The sequence below is a fragment of the Anabrus simplex genome, chromosome 1, assembly GCF_040414725.1.
Source record: "Anabrus simplex isolate iqAnaSimp1 chromosome 1, ASM4041472v1, whole genome shotgun sequence".
NCBI lineage: Eukaryota > Metazoa > Arthropoda > Insecta > Orthoptera > Tettigoniidae > Anabrus > Anabrus simplex.
Genome location: NC_090265.1, coordinates 1,295,987,936 through 1,296,008,401, shown reverse-complemented (window position 1 = coordinate 1,296,008,401; position 20,466 = coordinate 1,295,987,936). Strand labels below are relative to the sequence as shown.

General features: G+C 37.0%; 1 protein-coding gene across 3 annotated transcripts in view; it reads left to right on the top strand.

The window, feature by feature from the left end:
* The window catches only part of LOC136858278 (KICSTOR subunit 2), a 78,898-nt gene that overhangs the window by 45,321 nt on the left and 13,111 nt on the right, over positions 1-20,466 (top strand). For all 3 annotated transcript variants that reach the window (XR_010858624.2, XM_067137694.2, XM_067137698.2), the window contains exons 7-8: positions 17,105-17,267; positions 17,545-17,643. Coding sequence is in view for 2 of the 3 variants with exons in the window: in XM_067137694.2 (XP_066993795.1) it covers positions 17,105-17,267; positions 17,545-17,643 (262 nt within the window). In the remaining variant the exon portion in view is untranslated. The remainder of the gene's footprint in view (positions 1-17,104; positions 17,268-17,544; positions 17,644-20,466) is intronic.

Below are 20,466 nucleotides of genomic sequence, written 5' to 3'. Positions count from 1 at the left end.
TTTAATGGAAAGTGTTGCAGTAAAGATGGATGATCCTATGATTTTGACTCGTACATGGGTACATGAATTTAATCAGTCTTGAGGCACTCATGGCGAGTTTAATAGTCTCTACTGTGATGCTCCGAAGTACAACGATAAATTTTTTAAACTACCTACGAATGACTAAAGAGACATTTGATACCCTACTGGGAAAGCTGGAGAGACATTTTTACAGAAAAGAAACTAATTTCAGGTGGCCAATGTCACCAGGAGAACGACTTATTATCCTGAGGTGAGTAATAAAGTCATAATGCAAACTCTTAAAGTAATTTATAAATGGAAAATGTAATAAAAATCTGCTGGAAATAATTATTTATTACTTCATCATATTTTATCAATTGAGAAGTTTCACATACATATTTTACTCACAGTTTTGAAAATAAGTTATTTACATTTAAAAATAATAAGGAATATATAGTAATTAGGAAAAACAAATTAAGGAATTCAAGCACAAAAATGACCTTGTCAGTTTCTGACAGCAACCATTACATAACTGCAAAGAATTGTGTAAACTGTCTGATGGAAAACTGGGGTTTAAACTCATCACTCCCTAACCATCAGTAGAAATATTAGTTCCTTCTGTCAGTTTGGGAGCAAAATAATAGGGCTGCCTCTCCAATGTATCAATTTAACTGCAAATTGTTTCTTTAAATTTCAAACGCACTTCACGATTGCGAGAACGAGGCAGAGACTTCAAGTCAGGCAGCAGACTTTTTAGAAACATGAGGTCGTCATCCTTTTCTTTGGCCATATCTTTCTGAAGAAATTCCAATTTTTGCTTTTCTATTGCTATCAATGCTTCATTCTTAGTCAATATTGCATCAGTATCAGGGCATGACCTTTTTCTTTTCTCTCTACGCTTACTCTGGGTGCTTATCAATGACACATACAAAGGTTTTCTTTACTTGCACAGACACATACTGGGGTGTTTTCTTAATACAGGTGATGTCTCTGAAGAAGGTGGTGTAGGGCCATCTTCCTGAGTTCTAGGGACTACTTTGTTTGCTATTTCTGCAGAAAAGGAGTGCTCGAATGAAGAAACTCCTAGACTGCAACTTTTAGCTTCCGATATCATTATAACATGCAGGAAACTCATCAGTTGGAAAAAACTGCCAAGGGTTAGTTGTTGCCCCAACTCCACCGGCACCAGATCTCGGGTTTTCAATTTTGTTAATTTCCTGGGAAAAATAGTCGTGCAGTATTTTCCAGTGGGATTTGGCATGTTTGACTGAAAAAATAGAACAAGAAAAGAGGGTGAGAATGATTCACTAATCAAAAGTTACGATCATGATTCAGACAATGTTGAAATATGCAACTGCCCCTCTAAGTATGCCATTTTAGTTCGTATCCCTGCTTTGATAATTCCCACTGGCCATATTTATGAAGTTTTTTCAGTTTTCCTTACTTGCACAGACACATACTGGGGTGTTTTCTTAATACAGTTCCAGACACCTTCCCCACTGCTCGTTTGTTTGCTTAATCCATCTTTGAAGGAAAAATAAATAAATGGAAAAGAACAAGTTGGTCATTTATCTTAAAAGCTCTATATTTTAGAAGACACAATTATATTACTTCTCATCTTCTTCTTTTCATATTTCTTGCAAGTGGTGACTCGTTTGCATCTCTCTCCCTTCGCTTTAGAGTGGGGAAATCTACAGTTGCAGCTATTCTCGAGGACACCTGTAAAAAGTCATGGGAGGTCCTGCACGTAGAGTATATACCAGACCCAACAACACAATTGTGCTATGATGTAGCAAAACAGTACTCTTTGAAATGGAATTTTCGTAATTGCATCGGCAGTATAGACGGAAAACATATTGAAGTGAAATGTCCGTCTAAGATTGCTCATTGTACTACAATTACAAACGGTATTTTTCAATGGTGCTTCAGGCTGTAGCTGATGCCGATTGCAAATTAATTGCAGTTGATGTGGGTGCTGCAGGCTGCCAGAGTGATGGAGGTACATTCAGGACATCTCAGTTGTTTCAGAAATTAGAAGCTGGAATTTTGAATGTACCTGATCATACAGAACTGCTGGATACGCCGTACCAGGTTCCATTTTGCCTTGTAGGTTACAAAGCGTATCCTCTCTTACCATATTTGATGAGACCATTCCTCTGACAAAACTTAAATGATAAACAACTTGTGTTCAATTAAAGTCCATCCAGAGCAAGAAAATTCATAGAAGGTGCTTTTGGGATCATGAGTGCTAAATGGAGAATTTTGCACAAACGGATTGAAATGAATGTTGATGTTACAAATTTTATTGTGAATTCTATTTGTGTATTACATAATTTTGTTGTTGCTGAAGAGGGTATTGATCCTCAGTTCATGAGTGTTACTATGGCCACAACAGCAACAGTAAGAGTCTTCATTATTTTAATGGAACTGGAAAACTGACTTGGCAGAATAATTATGCTATGCTGAAAAACATTGTGGAAAGAAATGCTGAAGTAAACAGAGAGAGAATTTACCATCACAGTCTGCCTCTGTAGCTACTTCGGACCAGAGTTTCCTACTAATCATATTGTTTTTATACGGCGCTATTTTGGGATCCTATAAAGGTCTCCTCTTAAACACAGCACTGATTAAAACTTCTTCCATGGTGACAACTGTGAGAGCTAGTAACCAGTATGCTGGATTTAGAAACACTGCTACCTGTTGAACTGTGCGGGCAGCAGGAGAGTCGGCATGGCATGTTCTTGAAACCTTCACAGCATGCAGTGTGGACGGTCTCATTGGAAGAAGCTGTGTTTGTAAACGGAGCATGCTGCTCACCTCCCTGCATACTGCTTACTGCCAATCTCGCTGCATGCGGTGTGAACATACCCTAAAGACCTTAAAATTATCAAGTTTCACCTGTATAAAATATCTGCAGTTCATAAATTAAATCGTGCTACTGGCCTGGATGCACGCTTTTAAGTTTTGCAGGTGGATTTTACAGTCTATACATGATGGAATTGTTGATCTCACACTTCTCTTTTATGAGTGATGAAGCTTGGTTTTATCTGAATGGTGTCCATCACCATAGCCAAATGGTCAGCCTGCTGGCCTTTGGTCTAACGGGTCTCCAGTTTGATTTCCGGTTGGGTCAGGAATTTTAACTTACATACATACATACATTATCATTATAGACTGTTATGCCTTTCAGCGTTCAGTCTGCAAGCCTCTGAGAATTTACTGAATGTCACCACAATCCTCGATTTGCAACTAGTGTTGTGGCCTCATTTAGTTCTATACCTCTTATCTTTAAATCGTTAGAAACCGAGTCTAACCATCGTCGTATTGGTCTCCCTCTACTTCTCTTACCCTCCATAACAGAGTCCATTATTCTCTTAGGTAACCTATCCTCCTCCATTCGCCTCACATGACCCCACCACCGAAGCCGGTTTATGCGTACAGCTTCATCCATCGAGTTCATTCCTAAATTAGCCTTTATCTCCTCATTCCAAGTACCCTCCTGCCATTGTTCCCACCTGTTTGTACCAACAATCATTCTTGCTACTTTCATGTCTGTTACTTCTGACTTATGAATAAGATATCCTGAGTCCACCCAGCTTTCGCTCCCGTAAAGCAAGGGTCTGAAAACAGACCGATGTAAAGATAGTTTCGTCTGGGAGCTGACTTCCTTCTTACAGAATACTGCTGATCGCAACTGCGAGCTCATTGCATTAGCTTTACGACACCTTGATTCAATCTCACTTACTATATTACCATTCTGGGAGAACACGCAACCTAAATACTTGAAATTATTGACCTGTTCTAGCTTTGTATGACCAATTCTGTTGAATTTCTTACCTACTGACATCAATTTAGTCTTCGAGAGGCTAATTTTCATACCATACTCATTGCACCTATTTTCAAGTTCCAAGATATTAGACTGCAGGTTTTCGGCACAGCCTGCCATTAAGACCAAGTCGTCAGCATGGGCCAGACTATTTACTACATTTCCACCTAACTGAATCCCTCCCTGCCATTTTATACCTTTCAGCAGATGATCCATGTCAACTACGAACAGCAAAGGTGAAAGATTACAGCCTTGTCTAACTCCTGTAAGTACCCTGAACCAAGAACTCATTCTACCATCAATTCTCACTGAAGCACAATTGTCAACATGAATGCCTTTGATTGATTTTAATAATCTACCTTTAATTCCATAGTCCCCCAGTATGGCGAACATCTTTTCCCTCGGTACCCTGTCATATGCTTTCTCTAGATCTACGAAACATAAACACAACTGCCTATTCCTCTCGTAGCATTTTTCAGTTACCTGGCGCATACTGAAAATCTGATCCTGACAGCCTCTCTGTGGTCTGAAACCGCACTGGTTTTCACCCAACTTCCTCTCAACGACTGATCGCACCCTCCCTTCCAAGATGCCAGTGAATACTTTGCCTGGTATACTAATCAATGAGATACCTCGATAGTTGTTGCAATCCTTCCTGTTCCCTTGCTTATAGATAGGTGCAATTACTGCTTTTGTCCAATCTGAACGTACCTTACCAACACTCCACGCTAATTTTACTACTCTATGAAGCCATTTCATCCCTGCCTTCCCATTATACTTCACCATTTCAGGTCTAATTTCATCTATTTCTGCTGCTTTATGGCAATGGAGTTTATTTACTATCCTTTCCACTTCCTCAAGCATAATTTCGCCAACATCATTTTCCTCCTCCCCATGAGCTTGGCTGTTTGCAACACTACCATGATGATTTCCTTTTACATTGAGAAGATGTTCAAAATATTCCCTCCACCTCTCCAGTGATTCCCTGGGATGTATTATGAGTTCACCTGAATTACTCAAAACACTGTTCATTTCCTTTTTCCCTCCCTTCCTAAGATTCTTTATTACTGTCCAGAAAGGTTTCCCTGCTGCTTGACCTAGCCTTTTCAGGTTATTACCAAAATCTTCCCATGACTTTTTTTGGATTCAACAACTATTTGTTTCACTCTGTTTCTTTCATCTACGTACCAATCCCTGTCAGCCTCGGCCCTTATTTGTAGCCATTTCTGATAAGCCTTCTTTTTACGTTTACAGGCTGCTCTCACTTCATCATTCCACCAAGATGTTCGCCTTTTCCCATCTTTACACACAGATGTTCCTCGGCATTCCCTTGCTGTTTCTACTACAGCATCCCGTATGCCACCCATTCACTTTCTATATCCTGAACCTGCTTACTGTCTACTGTTCAAAACTTCTCACTAATCATATGCATGTACTTCTGTCTAATTTCCTCGCCCTGGAGATTTTCTACCCTTATTCATTTGCAGACAGATTTCACTTTCTCTACCCTAGGCCTAGAGATACTTAGTTCACTACAGCTCAGATAGTGGTCTGTATCATCGAAAAATCCGCGAAAAACTCGTACATTCCTAACAGATTTTCTGAATTCAAAGTCTGTTAAGATATAGTCTGTTATGGATCTGGTACCCCTAGCCTCCCATGTGTAGCGGTGAATAGCCTTATGCTTGAAGAATGTATTCGTAACAGCTAAACCCATACTAGCACAGAAGTCCAGCAAACGCTTCCCATTCCCATTAGCTTCCGTATGTTCTCCACATTTACCAATCACCCTTTCGTATCCTTCAGTTCTATTCCCAACTCTCGCATTGAAATCGCCCATTAACACTATTCTATCCTTGCTGTTGACCCTGACCACAATGTCACTCAATGCTTCATAAAACTTGTCAACTTCATCCTCATCTGCACCCTCACATGGTGAATACACGGACACAATTCTTGTCCTAATTCCTCCCACTGACAAATCTACCCACATCATTTGCTCATTTACGTGCCTAACCGAAACTATGTTGCGTGCAATGGTATTCCTGATGAAGAGCCCTATCCCAGACTCTGCCCTTCCCTTTCTAACACCCGTCAAGTACACTTTACAATCTCCTATCTCTTCCTCATTATCTCCCGTTAACCGAATATCAGTTACTCCTAGCACATCCAGATACATCCTCTTTGCTGACTCAGCCAGTTCTACCTTCTTTCTTCCATAAGCCCCATTAATATTGATAGCTCCCCATCGAATTCCATTTCGTTCGCCAAGTTGTTTCCAAGGAGTCCCTCGCCTGTCAAATGAGAGTGGGACTCCATTACTCCCATAGGTCCGAGGCTTGCTTAAAGTGTTCTGAGCTCGGTAAATTCATGAAGCAGGATGCTGCCCTACTTGCACATAGTCCAAGTGAGGATTTCTCCTCTAACGGGTTATGGACCACCAGTGAATTGTATAGTCCTAGCCGCCTGAGCACAAGGAGGGCCACGACTCAGAATATGTCCGAGATGCCCACTCCCATTCCATAGTAACTGGTATCCCGACTATCAGGACCACTTACTAGGCCACTGAGCCGTTGCCCATGGTTCACGAACTAGGACGTGACTACAGTAACCCACAAACATGAACCAATTTTAACTTTCATTATGCGCCGTTCCCGCGTCCAGGCGTGGACACAAGAGATCCTGACTAGCTCTAAATTCAAATAATCCGGTGACCAAGTTTTACGGGTGTGAGTTTCGTAATGGAAAAACGTCCAGGTAATGGTAGTTTCTAACTAACGCAGAAAGACGTCTCTAACTCGTAACTAGTTAGATACCATACTCTTATTAGCTCTTAGAGAAATTGCCGTCGATTGAAACAACTACAGTCTTACCACTAATTCTTATTCTAAGAACACAGAGAAAGAATGTTTAGGTTTCACCATTCCATATTTTTTTTTTTTTTATATTAACTCAAACATTCAAGAAAATTATCTCAAACTTTGCCAATAAAATTTTTTGAAGTGAGTGACTCACTGTCATCCCTATAGTCTATATCCGTCAACAACATTTCAGAAAAATTACATCTTCCGAATTCATCCTAAATAAATGTCTTCTCGGATTACACTATTTCCTTTCATAAGTCCATTGATCTCAAAATTATAAATTATTAGAATAAATACTATGTAACATCTGGGAAACTTTTGAAAAAGACATGTTTTCCTTCGCATACAACTCACGAAGTTGGGCGACAATAAAATAAATTAATGTGAATGCAGTTAATTGTATTTATATGTGCCGTACTGGCAAGAAAATAAACATTAAAATCAAGTATACCAAGAATATAGGATGCATCCTCAAAGAAGAAAAAAAATTGTATTAGTTACTATTTACAATATTCCTAGCGATACTCTCTTGAGAAAATAAAGAAACGCTTGTAGAATTGCCGAGTTAATGTTCAGTTCAGGATTGGAGTTCAAGTTGTCTGAATCAATTATTCTTGGAATAAGTAGGCCTATTAGATTCTGTTAGTTACCACCTATTCCTTACTCTTTAAACTGCCGCATTACTTAATTTTCACTGACTGTTTGTCTGGATGCAGGTTTAAAAATTCTCAATAAAAGCTATCACAAAGTTCTTCTTCCTTTGATCTGACAAGTACTCTCTTGTATGTTTTACAGTTTAAAATATTGACTTCCGCATACTTAGTTGCCTCTTAGTTGCTCATATTTCCCTGTGTCACACACCATAAGCTAAGCTACGTCCATTGTAAGTCGTAATCACCCTTCAAGTAACGTTATTGTAAGATTTAATTTATGAACTTAAGGTAATGTGGCCTTAGCTTATTGATATTAGACTACGTGCGTATAAGGTTGCAAGAAACGTCACCACACATATCATACATAGTTATCATAACACATACTACCAATGGAAAATCTACTTGATCAGATGACACTATCTCCGACTAAAAAAAAATAATTCTCTTTTGAAAATCTATGTCACCAGTGATTAGCCTAGTAGGTTGAATTTTGTCCAGAATAATGTTATACACAGTGAGAGTTTTCAAGATCATCCTAAATAAATCAGTGAAGGCTCAAATCTCATCTTGCGTACATATATGATTCTCTAGGTAATCCTAACATGGACAAAAACATTGCACTACACGTCTCGAGATCATATCCTGAGCTAAGTAAAATGCGTAGGATCCAGAACTATTACAAGGAATTGGCGAGAATTCAGTGACAATCTCAGAAACATCATTTGCAATCACGAGATCTCACTTCGCACAACTATGACTATTTCTCTCTCGAAGAAAACAATAAATACAACCATCATAAATCATTAACAACCTTACATCATATCTATAACGCGTTGAATATACTCACATTTCATATATAACAACTCTTTCACTTCATCATATGTAAATCACTCCCTTAACTTGCACATCAACGTGCCGTGACATTCATAAAATGCCTACATTACTTACTACTGTCATAGTGCTAGACTTAACATGAACTCGGAGTAGTCTACTGCCTTATTCCTTCATAAAACACTTCCAATATACGATCTCGAACTGATTGACATTGATTAAATTAGGACACACAGGTATTAATGCCAACTTCACTCTTTACTCTTCACTGATAATAATAATAACTCTAGCTATCTCTCCTCACATATCACTGGAAAACATTACAATCGGAAAATCACTTGGTGACCACGCCTACAAATGGAATTGACATTTCCTTTGGATGAGTACTTACTTCCAATCATCTCAGCTAGACGTTTATCTACGCACTGTCTTCGCACAAAACATCAACATCAACAAACATCAACATACAATAAAGGAAATAATATACTCTTACTTACGAAAACGACTTGGATAATGGACTTAGCTTTGCTCAAGATGGTCTCGGTGTTTCCTCATCTCCGGTCATCTGAGATTAGGATCTCGTCATCTGGTTCCTCCACAAGTGGTCGGGTACATCGTAGCTTCTCAACACTGATTACGGGTCATCCGGGACAGCCAACATCGTATCGCCTCATCAGGATCCAAGTAGCGTTACCTTGCTTCTTTACCGACTCATGGTTGAAACTCGAGCGTATGAAACAGAACAATAATAAAATATTTGATTCATTGCTGACATCTTTCAATTAATATATCTCTTGTGTTGCTCAAGTGGTATAGATTTCGTTAGGGTACAGTTGATCCAACAAACTAGTTCCAAATCGACTAAGATAGATGTTCTGTATATATTCCAGTTTGAAAATAAATCTCTTTCCGCTATCTTTTTATTGGCGTAAATGCACTCAACAACTGATCAGTAGGTGTCCTTCAACATTAAACAGAATCGGGAAAATTTTATTGAGGCCCTGCGCCACTCTGTGACGTAGTTCTACTGTAGTCTATTTATCTCTTCTTTTTACGTATTTAATCTCCCGCGCGGCGTTTAAATCTTGATATCAGCAGATTGGCGTGTAGTCGCGAATTATCTTTCGTTTCCAATTTATAGTATTTAGCTCCGCTGGATAATCCCTTTCAAATCTAGTCTTGCGTCTTCTTAACACATCGAAGTCAGATTATATAATAAGTGATGAGCATTTTTTTTTTTTGAATAATGGTTTTAAATAATGTCCATTTGTCATTTTTTCCTGCGCCTTCTATACGCGGTTATTTCCGTAACCGACCGACGAAAAGACTTACATTTCGGCCCGTACTGACGTTAAATGCATTTTATTTGACATTTTGATGGCAGAGACTCCATCTTTGTTACTACAGCTCTTATAAAGAACTGTGAAACGGCACAATTAGTTAATTCCTATGGCTTGAAGTCTGGGTATTTGTGACGTCTTCAGCATTAGATTTCATCTTAGATAGGGCCCCATCCTCACAGACACACAACTCGAAAGACCTGCACCACGCCTCTCTGGAGGCTACACACTATCATCATCATTATTATTATTATTATTATTATTATTATTATTATTATTATTATTATTATTATTGTTATTGTTGTTATTGTTGTTTATCTGATTGGTTATGTGAACAGTCAGAATAGTTGGTTTTAGGGCAGTGAAAATCCTCGAGAAGTTCACGAAATTCCATTGCCTGGCAAAAAATGTTGGGGCATGGTGCTTGATTAGTGCAAAACGGATAATCGGCACTGTGGTGTTTTTTTTTTTCGAGATGCAGTGAATCTTCCAAAAAGACAGTGAAACAGCTCATACTCTGGCATATTCACTGCAAGCTGTTCGTGAGACTTTTGATGAACGGGTAACTGTACACAAACTTTGGCCTCCTCTTTCCGCCAACTTAATGGTTTGTGACTTTTATTTTTGGTGTAACCTTAACCCTGGAAGGACTTGTGGTACCATGCAGTACCAGCACATACTGATATTGATGTTATCTCATTTATCGAAAAAGGTGCTATAATTATGGCAACATTGCATGTTGAATGAAAGATGGACCATTTATGAATCATTCAGTAGAGTTGATGTGTCTGTGTTATGTGCCATGTTTAATCAACAGTGTTCTGAATTGGCATGGCCTTTGTATGAACCAGTTATGGCTGCTCGTCTGAGGTAAGTAGCATTATTGTACAATAATGTGTACACGAACTTTTAAATGCATGAAATGTGTTCATAAGAAGTGAAAGGAATGTCAAACATACCAACAAATAAAACTTCCCATATATGGTACCCTATACAGTAGTATTTCATGTTGTTCTGTAATTTCTTTATTTTTATAATATGAAGAAGATTATTGCAAAAGTTAGGTTTCATAAATATATGTCATTTCAATGTTTGTAATTGGCTGAAGATGACCTTATAGGGTCGAAATATGTACCAGATTTTTATATGACTAAGTTTATTTATTGATTTGAGTGTTAGTCTTTTATGTATTTAAAGGTGGACTCTTAAACAAAAGTTCTTTAACAATGAAAAACCAAGAATTGTAAGTCAACACAGAATGGCTGTGAAGTTTGCAATAAATATATCGGTATGACCTATATAGGTCTTTGTTACACATTTTAAGAGCTACTGTGTGTTCAGAAATTTATGCTTAGTAACTTGGTAATCTGTTCCTCTCTCCAGTGACCAAATCATGGAGGAAGTGTTGCATATACTGGAAGAGGATAGCAAAGACGTAAGGGACATATACGCTGAGCCATCAGATGTGGCTATAAATATTTATGAGGATTCTGCAGGGGAGAATGAAGGGCGTTAAGTAGACATTCTTACAGGATGGTAATTGCACTCACTAACTGATAGTTTTCAGCCACAAACGTGATAAACAGACATAATTAATGATTTTCATTCCGTGCTGATATAGGGAATACCTGAAAGAACTTGGGGGTAGATGTTCCATCTAATCAACACTTCAATATATGATAGAAATATTTATTTAATGTTGTTATACTAGTTTTAATACTTGTGGTACTACCTTCAGTATCAGAAAATAATTTTTTAAAACTCTTTTGCTGCGGAAGTCGACTTTACTTCCCTATAGCATTCGCTGCGTTAATCGACTTTTGTCGACTTGGTACTTTCCTGCTATAATTTCCGCGCTCTTCTTTAATAAAGGCGCATTTAATAATACAAACATCTATAGTCATGTATTGACTATGTACTAAGCATTGTTTGAAAACGTTGCCGCCAATACTGGACCTATGTTTATTTGTTATCTTTCACCCGCCCGCCCGTCCGCCTACATTCCTGTCAGCTGTCTGGCCAATAGCAGGCTTCACTCAGCAGCTATGAGTGCGCGGAGCAACATTAGTAATGACAGTGAAGAAATCTTCAATCTTTTAGTGGCCGATTCTGATTCAGACTGTTCAGTAAATTTGGACAATGAAACAAGTGATGATGTGCATAGTGATTATTCAGAAGAAAGTGCCAACGAGGAAGATCTTCATTTTATATTGGACTAGCGGGATATTAGTGATGACATTGAAACTGCACTAATGAATGGAAGAATATTATACAATAAGCTTCAAAAAAAGGTCAATTAGTGCTCCTGACTTCAGAAATTCTGTCATAATGGGACTTCTACGAGAGTATCGGAGCAGTCCGCCAGCGAAATGAGGAAGACCTTCTGATTACATACCTCAAGCGTCCCTGACAGAGAGGTACTTTCTTGGGGAGCAGCAGGATCAGTCACAAACCTAATTATGTTGTTTGTTCCATATTACCAGCAAAATGTTCAAAGAAAGGAAAGGAACTGTGCAAGAGAAAACTGACAGTATTTTTGTAAGAATTGCCCAGGGCAGCCTGCAATGTGTCCAATTCCATGTTCGGAGTTGTATCACAGTAATGTGTATTTTAAGGTCAATTGTCACTGCTAGTTTGCCAATGTTGAGTTAAAAATTGTGCAATGGTGTTGAATGTCGCTAACCTTTATAAAAATTAAGTTTCAGTTCATTTGGAAAATATGAAAAAAATTAAATTTTTCTGTGTTCTGTTTAAAAATAGTGCAGTGAAAGAGTCAAAGAATAAATGAGCACATACCAAGAATACAACCTTAAAATAACCTAAATACACAAAAACATGAAAACCGTCTCATATATCCTAAAAAAGTGGATAAAAACTTAATCTTAACGAGAACACAATTAAAAACAATACAAGAATGTAATGGAATGATAGAGTTCTAATATTCTTGTTAAAATGTTTCCTAATAAGTATCAAATAAATGTATAAACACATTAAAAAATGCCAAAAGTTCTGGTTGTTAAATGGCATTAATGTCTGAAGTGGAATGTCACACATTGAAAAAAAGGCATATTCACACTCACTGAAAATAAAATGAAAAGGGAGAAATTTTATTTTTTGTACAGCTGTATTGAAGAATCCCTGATAATAGGGAACATAACTTGAATAGGTCATCAGTAAGATATCCTATGCTATTATTATTTATTTATTTATTTATTTATTTATTTATTTATTTATTTATTTATTTATTTATTTATTTATTTATTTATTTATTTATTTATTTATTTATTTATTTATTTATTTTTTTCCTGCAGGTGTTTCTTTATATGGCAGTCCTTGGGCTCTCAATAGAACAAGTTGACCGAGGGGTGTTGGACAGGAAAGTAAAAGTGAAGTGTCTAGCATGAGTCTTCTTTATCTCCTCAACTTTACATGGTTGGTGAGCAGCATTGTCATCCTCACAGTAGAGGTATTCTCTGCGGTGCTAACTTCTTTACTGTTGTGAACGGTCGTCCAATCTTGATGTCCATCATAAATTCTTTTCTTGGTCTTCTTCTTCTCCCTTTCGCCTCCATCCTTCCCTCCATCAGATTGGTGCACCAGTTTGAATGTCTTAGCAGGTGGCCTAACTATTTTCTAATCTTTTTACCAGCTGGTATTTTTCATTCAAATGTTTTAGCACGTCTTCCTTGCTTAGCCTAGTGGTCCAGGGTATTTTTAGCATGCAGTACCATCACCACATTTCAAAGGCCTGGATTTTCTTTTTATCCCCATCAATGAGAGTTCACCTTTCTGTCCCATACAGTCCAACACTCAATACAAATGTTTTTGTGTATTTTTTGCGAACGTCTATACTAGTTGCTTTAGATGTCAGCAATGCTCTTTTTTTTATAGAAGGCTTCCTTGGATTGTGCTATTCCGTCTTTTCTCCTTTTTGCTCCGTCCATCAGATGAAATTAAGCTCCCAAGGTAAGGGAAAATTTTCACCTGTGGCAACTTTTCCCTGCCTAACCTGATTTCTGCCTTTCCTTCTACATTTATGGTACATTTCATTACTTTTATATTTATTGACTTTCAGTTTACATTTTTTATTGAGCTAGTTGTTCACGAGTAAGTGGAAGGAATACCTGACTTGGCTAGTGTAATGTAGCTGTCCCCCATATTTACAAGTTGTAAGCCTTTAAGGAGCTCTTGTTCATTACTGATAAAAATGCTATGTTATTGATTTTGACTGTTTAAAGATTATGATAATGATGATGATGATGATGATGATGATGATGATGATGATGATGATGATGATGATGCTTGCTGTTTAAAGGGGCCTAACATCTTCATCATTGGCCCACTATGTAAAGAAGATGTAGTGTAAAATGTGTGGAATTAAATGGGAGGCTTTACTGAAAGGACCGCCATCATGAGGAGGATAATACTCTTCAGTCCGATAATTCATTCATTTTAAACACCAAGCCAGTTGACCATGCAGTAAGGTTCACATAGCCGTGAGCTTGCATTTGATAGTTGGTGGGTTCAAATCCCACAGTCTGCAGCCCTGAAGATGGTTTTCCGTAGTTTCCTTTTTTCATACCTTTATTAAGACCATAGCCACTACCCTCTCACTCCTAGCCCTTTCCTATACCATTGTCGCTATGTGTGTCAGTGTAATGAAAAGCAAATAGTAAAAAAATAAAAATAAAAAGCATTAGATTCTACAAATTTACATATGTTGATTAATTAGTGAAACCTCCCCCATCATGTCCACTATTTTAGACTTGCTTAACTCTTCATTTCCATCTTGATTCTATTTCTTGTGTGCTCATTTCTCTTCCATGGCAGTTGGTTCATTTACATTCCTCCTTCACCCCACTCTGTTATTAGTCTGATGCCCTTGTATGGTCTATTTTCCAACTTACAGATGTGAAAACATAAAACAATGGACTTAAATAAAATATGGCAACATCACTTCCTTCTTGGATATAATATAATATAATATAATATAATATAATATAATATAATATAATATAATATAATATAATATAATATAATATAATATAATATAATATAATATCATATCATATCATATCATATCATATCATATCATATCATATATCATATCATATATCATATATCATATATCATATATCATATATCATATATCATATATCATATATCATATCATATCATATCATATCATATCATATCATATCATATCATATCATATCATATCATATCATATCATATCATATCATATCATATCATATCATATCATATCATATCATATCATATCATATCATATCATATCATATCATATCATATCATATCATATCATATCATATCATATCATATCATATCATATCATATCATATCATATCATATCATATCATATCATATCATATCATATCATATCATAGTGACAAGTGAGAGTAGTATTTCATTGGTAGAGCAACAGTCAATTGATTTCAAACCTATTTGCATTGTTACAACAGTAGTAGTCATTGTCGGTTGAGTTTCTCTTTTCAATACTGGAGTAAAGTCTTTGCAAAACAAAGATTCTCTACGATTTTCCCTCTTTCAAACAGCAAAAATGCAAAAAGGTATTTCTCTATTGACTTAAATTGTTATTATTTTATTAGATAATGAAATACTCAAACAGTAACAGAGGGAGTTGGCCGCGTAGTTTGGGTCATGTAGCTGTGAGCTTGCATTCAGGAGATGGTTGGTTTGAATCCCACAGTCTGCAGCCTTGAAGATGCTTTTCGGTAGTTTCCCTTTTTCACACCAGATACCATCGTCACTGTAAGACCTATATGTGTCAGTGTGATGAAAAGCAAATTGTTAAAAATAAAAATAAAAGGCATTAGATTTTTAAAATGTACATATGTTGATTCTTCATTTAACAACCACAACAAAGGACATTTCTAAAAGAGCTGTTTTGGGGCCTTGACCACAAGTTTTGAGATAGATTAGGCCTATATTTCTGAATTCTAAACAAATGTACAGATCTTCATGACAAAGTCGATATGCGATGAGTCTGTGACATGAGGTCACTTATGGTATAAGACATAACATCTGGGGCTCCAGTAGTGAGGAACTCACCTCACCATGCTCAGCCACCTGATGCTTGGCACCGGGCGAGTTGGCCATGCAGTTAGGGATACGCAGCTGTGAGCTTGCATCTGGGAGATAGTGGGTTCGAATCCCACGGTCGACAGCCCTGAAGATGGTTTTCCGTGGTTTCCCATTTTCACACTAAGCAAATATACTCATAATATAACTCTATGATCCTAACAGAGTGGTTATCCATTTGACTAATGGAAATTTGTAATAAATGTATATTTTCCAAGAAATCTTTGAATCATATGCCAAATGTTGTTCAGATTATCACCGAACAAGCATCAGAACTCTCTGCCATGGATAGAGTTGTGTTTTCTTTCAGTCAAAGTAAGTCATTCTGTAGAATTACTTCACTAGACTTCAAAATAATTTCAGATATAAAGAGTCATATCATTAATTCGGAACTCCTGTATTGCCGAAGAATATCAGATGAGTGACGTCTATGTTATACTAGTATAGGATCCAGTCATATTTTATACCTGTTATGATTAAGGGGTTACCTTAATTAAGGCCACAGCTGCTTCCTTTCAACTCCTAGCCCTTTCCTGTCTCATCATTGCCATAAGACCTAATGTGTGAGTGTGACATAAAGCAACTTGTAAAAAAAATAATAATAATAAAAAAAAAATTGAAAATGCTAAAACAATGAGCATGAAATATCCTTCATTATTTCTCAGCTCTACACACTACAAAGGAGATCAACAGACTGCAGAAGTGAATGTGCTTGCCTGTAAAGATCAATCCGGTTGGTAATAATGTGATTTGTGATAGGAATGTGAATAGAACTCGGTCAGGAGACCAGCTGAGATGCTGTTGATTATTATTTTATGAGAAAGTACAACTGGACAGCCATCCTTCGAAGAATGAAGGATGGCCAGTATCCAGTAATCAGGAGATAGTGGGTTGGAACCCCACTGTCGGTAGCCCTGAAGATGGTTTTCCGTGGTTTCCCATTTTCACACCAGGCAAATGCTGGGCTGTACCTTAATTAAGGTCACGGCCGCTTCCTTCCCATTCCTAGGCTTTTCCTATCCCATTGTCGCCATAAGACATATCTGTGTCAGTGTAACGTAAAGCAAATAGCGAAAAAAAGAAAAAAATAATGAAGGAATCAGGAAAAGAAAGGGAAGAACACCAAAGGGTGTGAAATTGAAAGATTCCTTAGGCCTTGCAAACATAATACTGGCAGAGTAGGGAGAGAACAAGAGTTGACCAAGGGAGGTCAGATAAAAAGGATGAGATTTCGGGCACAAGTAAGCACTGAGCAGCTTCCCAGCATTTTTTATTTTTACTTACTTACTCTCTGTCAGAGTTGGCTGAACCATGTATTGCTGAAGAATATCAGATGAGTGACATCTGTGTTATAGTAGTATACGATCCAGTCAAATTTTATACCTGTCCTAAAGTATTGTCTCCTCATAAAACTATTAATATTTTATCGTGTAAAATATCTTTGTCGTAACAGATACTTCTGTCTTTCAGAATACAGAGCTTCCAGAAACGTTATGATGCCACAGCTGTCATGTTAGTTTTTGATGCCCATGAACTGGAGGATTTCATTGGGCCTGGATATCATCACCCCAAAAAGCCCGTTGAAACTCCTCAAGGTTTAGACTGTTACCCGATCATGTTCAGCTATCCAATTGTAAGTATCGACTCACTGTTTATTTTTAGGCTTTAGGTTTACTTTTGTTAATGCAAACATGTATTGCAGAGTTTGAGTTTGTTTCAACTCCTGTATCTTGCTTCATATATATATATGCTATTAGAGTAAGATTTATAAAATTTATGAGACACATTGGCACAAATTTTTACTTTTCAACTTTTCATTGAACATTAAACTCATAATATACCTCTATGATCCTAACAGAGTGGTTATCCATATGACTAATGAACATCTGTAATAAATGTATATTTTCCAGAAACCTTTGAATCATATGCCAAATGTTGTTCAGATTATCACCGAACGAGCATCAGAACTCTCTGCCATGGATAGAGTTGTGTTTTCTTTCAGTCAAAGGGTAAGTCATTCTGTAGAATTACTTTGGTGGACTTCAAAATAATTCCAGATATAAAGAGTCATATCAATAATTCAGAACTCCTGTATTGCTGAAGATTATCAGATGATTGACATCTGTGTTATACTAGTATAGAATCCAGTCAAATTTTATACCTGTCCTAAAGTATTGTCTCCTCATAAAACTATTAAGATTTTATAGTGTAAAATATCTTCGTCGTAACAGATACTTCTGTTTGTGTGGATATAAGCGTGGATGTGATTGGGAGGAAGGTACTGTTAACCCTTTTAGACCTGAAAGAAAACTGGCAGTGTGAATTTTTGTTTGTACGCCAAAAACTAAAATGCTCTTAAATACATATATTTTTAGTTTATTCTACAAAATAAAAATTAACATCTGAAGAAAAGCACCCGCATAATTGTGCATGTCAGAACTTAATCCACTACTTACAAAAAAGAAAAATTACCTCAGTGCATGTGAATATACATATGTACATGATCAAATGTTCTATTTTACAGTGGGGAATAGTTTAAAACAATTAAATCTTTGTTCAAACACAAGTAAACATTACATTTTCTACATTGAGAAAGAGTTTTGCTTTTCCTGCCCTTTTGGCAGCAGCAACGTGTCGTCAGACCTGAAAGAAATCTGGAGGTGTCAAACGTCAAAAACTTACTAAAATGCTCTCAAATACATGTTTTTACAGTTTATTTTACAAAATAAGAACTATCGGCTGAAAAACAGAACCCACACAATTGTGCGTGTCAGGACTTCATTCACTTCTTGCAAAAAATAAAAAATTTAACTCAGTACATGTGAATATGCACATGTACATGATCAAATGTTCTATTTTACAGTGTGGAACAATTTTAAACAATTAAAATCTTATACATTACTCATGTAGAGTACGAGTTTTGCTTTCACAGTCCTTTTTGTGACAGCAGCCAGCACTCCTGCATGCATTGCTTGTAAGGAAACCTAGCCCACACATATGTGCATATCAACATTCAAAACCTCATGGTATTACGTACGATGTTGTAAGTTCACAATTTACGTTTGCTACACAATTTACACGCTTCATTGATTATATTTTGATATTCAGTAAAGCTTCTAGATTAATATGAATGCAATAAATAAATACTTACTTTAGGCATTACTGCTTCCCGCCATCTTGCTAATGAACTGTATTTTTAAACTCTTCTTCCTGCCCCCTGGTGGTTAAGTACTAAATAGAAACAGCTGAAGTACATGCTACGTGTCCCGCACAAGCACTGCAGTCCGGTCTAGCTCCAAGAAAACGTCAAATAAGCTCAGACATAAATAAAATACACACAATTGTGCGTACACGGTCTGAAACGGTTAAGGTGCAGCCCTAGCATTTGCCCGGTGTGAAATGGGAAAACATGGAAAACCATCTTTAGTGCTGCTGACAGTGAGGTTCAAACCCACTATCTCCTGAATGCAAGTTAACAGCTGCATGACATAAACCTTGTAGCCAACTCACTCATTAGATATAAACTTGAGGGAGGAAGTGATGTACTTGAAGGTGCATAATCAGAGAGATGCTAAGGGGTACTTGCAAATTCACTTGTATTACTTCTTTCATTCTTTCATTATTTATTTACCATAAACCTTTACAGTATCTATGGAAGGCCAGGGGAAAAGGCCAATGATATTAACAGCATACTTTATAACCACTATTTTATAAAGTTAATATCATAAGAAATCATAGTTCAATTTTTACAAATTATAAAGTGTCATTGTCCTCTAAACAGTGTTTGTTTTAAGATTAAATTAATGTGGTTGATGATGCCCAATAAGAAGGGCGAAACATGTCCCCATAATATTTAGATTTTCTATGTCTAATTGACCACATAACGTGGTACTGATTGTATTGAATAGGTGGAACAATAAATGTACTCCTTTTGTAAACTAAGTGAGAACGACAAATCCTCTCGGCCATTATTCTTGGCTAGCTAGACTGGGGCCACTATCTAGTATGCGTTAGCAACTGGATCCCAAGACCATATATTCAGATGTGGCTGAGATAGTTGGACTAATATAGGGTGGATTAACACCTTCATGTTGTACTTGGCAGTAGATATCAAACAGAGATTAATTAGGTGTAAAGTAAAAGGGAACAGGCAGCCTGCACATTATAAGTCTCAGGATGATTGTTTGATCTCTGCAATACAAGGTCATGTTGTTGTTGTTTGAGTCATCAGTCCATAGACTGGTTTGATGCAGCTCTCCATGCCACCCTATCCTGTGCTAACCTTTTCATTTCTACGTAACTATTGCATCCTACATCTGCTCTAATCTGCTTGTCATATTCATACCTTGGTCTACCCCTACCGTTCTTACCACCTACACTTCCTTCAAAAACCAACTGAACAAGTCCTGGGTGTCTTAAGATGTGTCCTATCATTCTATCTCTTCTTCTCGTCAAATTTAGCCAAATCAATCTCCTCTCACCAATTCGATTCAGTATCTCTTAATTCGCGTTTCGATCTATCCATCTCACCTTCAGCATTCTTCTGTAACACCACATTTCAAAAGCTTCTATTCTCTTTCTTTCTGAGCTAGTTATCGTCCAGGTTTCACTTCCATACAATGCCACACTCCACACGAAAGTCTTCAAAAACATCTTTCTAATTCCGATATCAATGTTTGAAGTGAGCAAATTTCTTTTCTTAAGAAAGCTCTTCCTTGCTTGTGCTAGTCTGTATTTTATGTCCTCTTTACTTCTGCCATCGTTAGTTATTTTACTACCCAAGTAACAATATTCATCTACTTCCTTTAAGACTTCGTTTCCTAATGTAATAT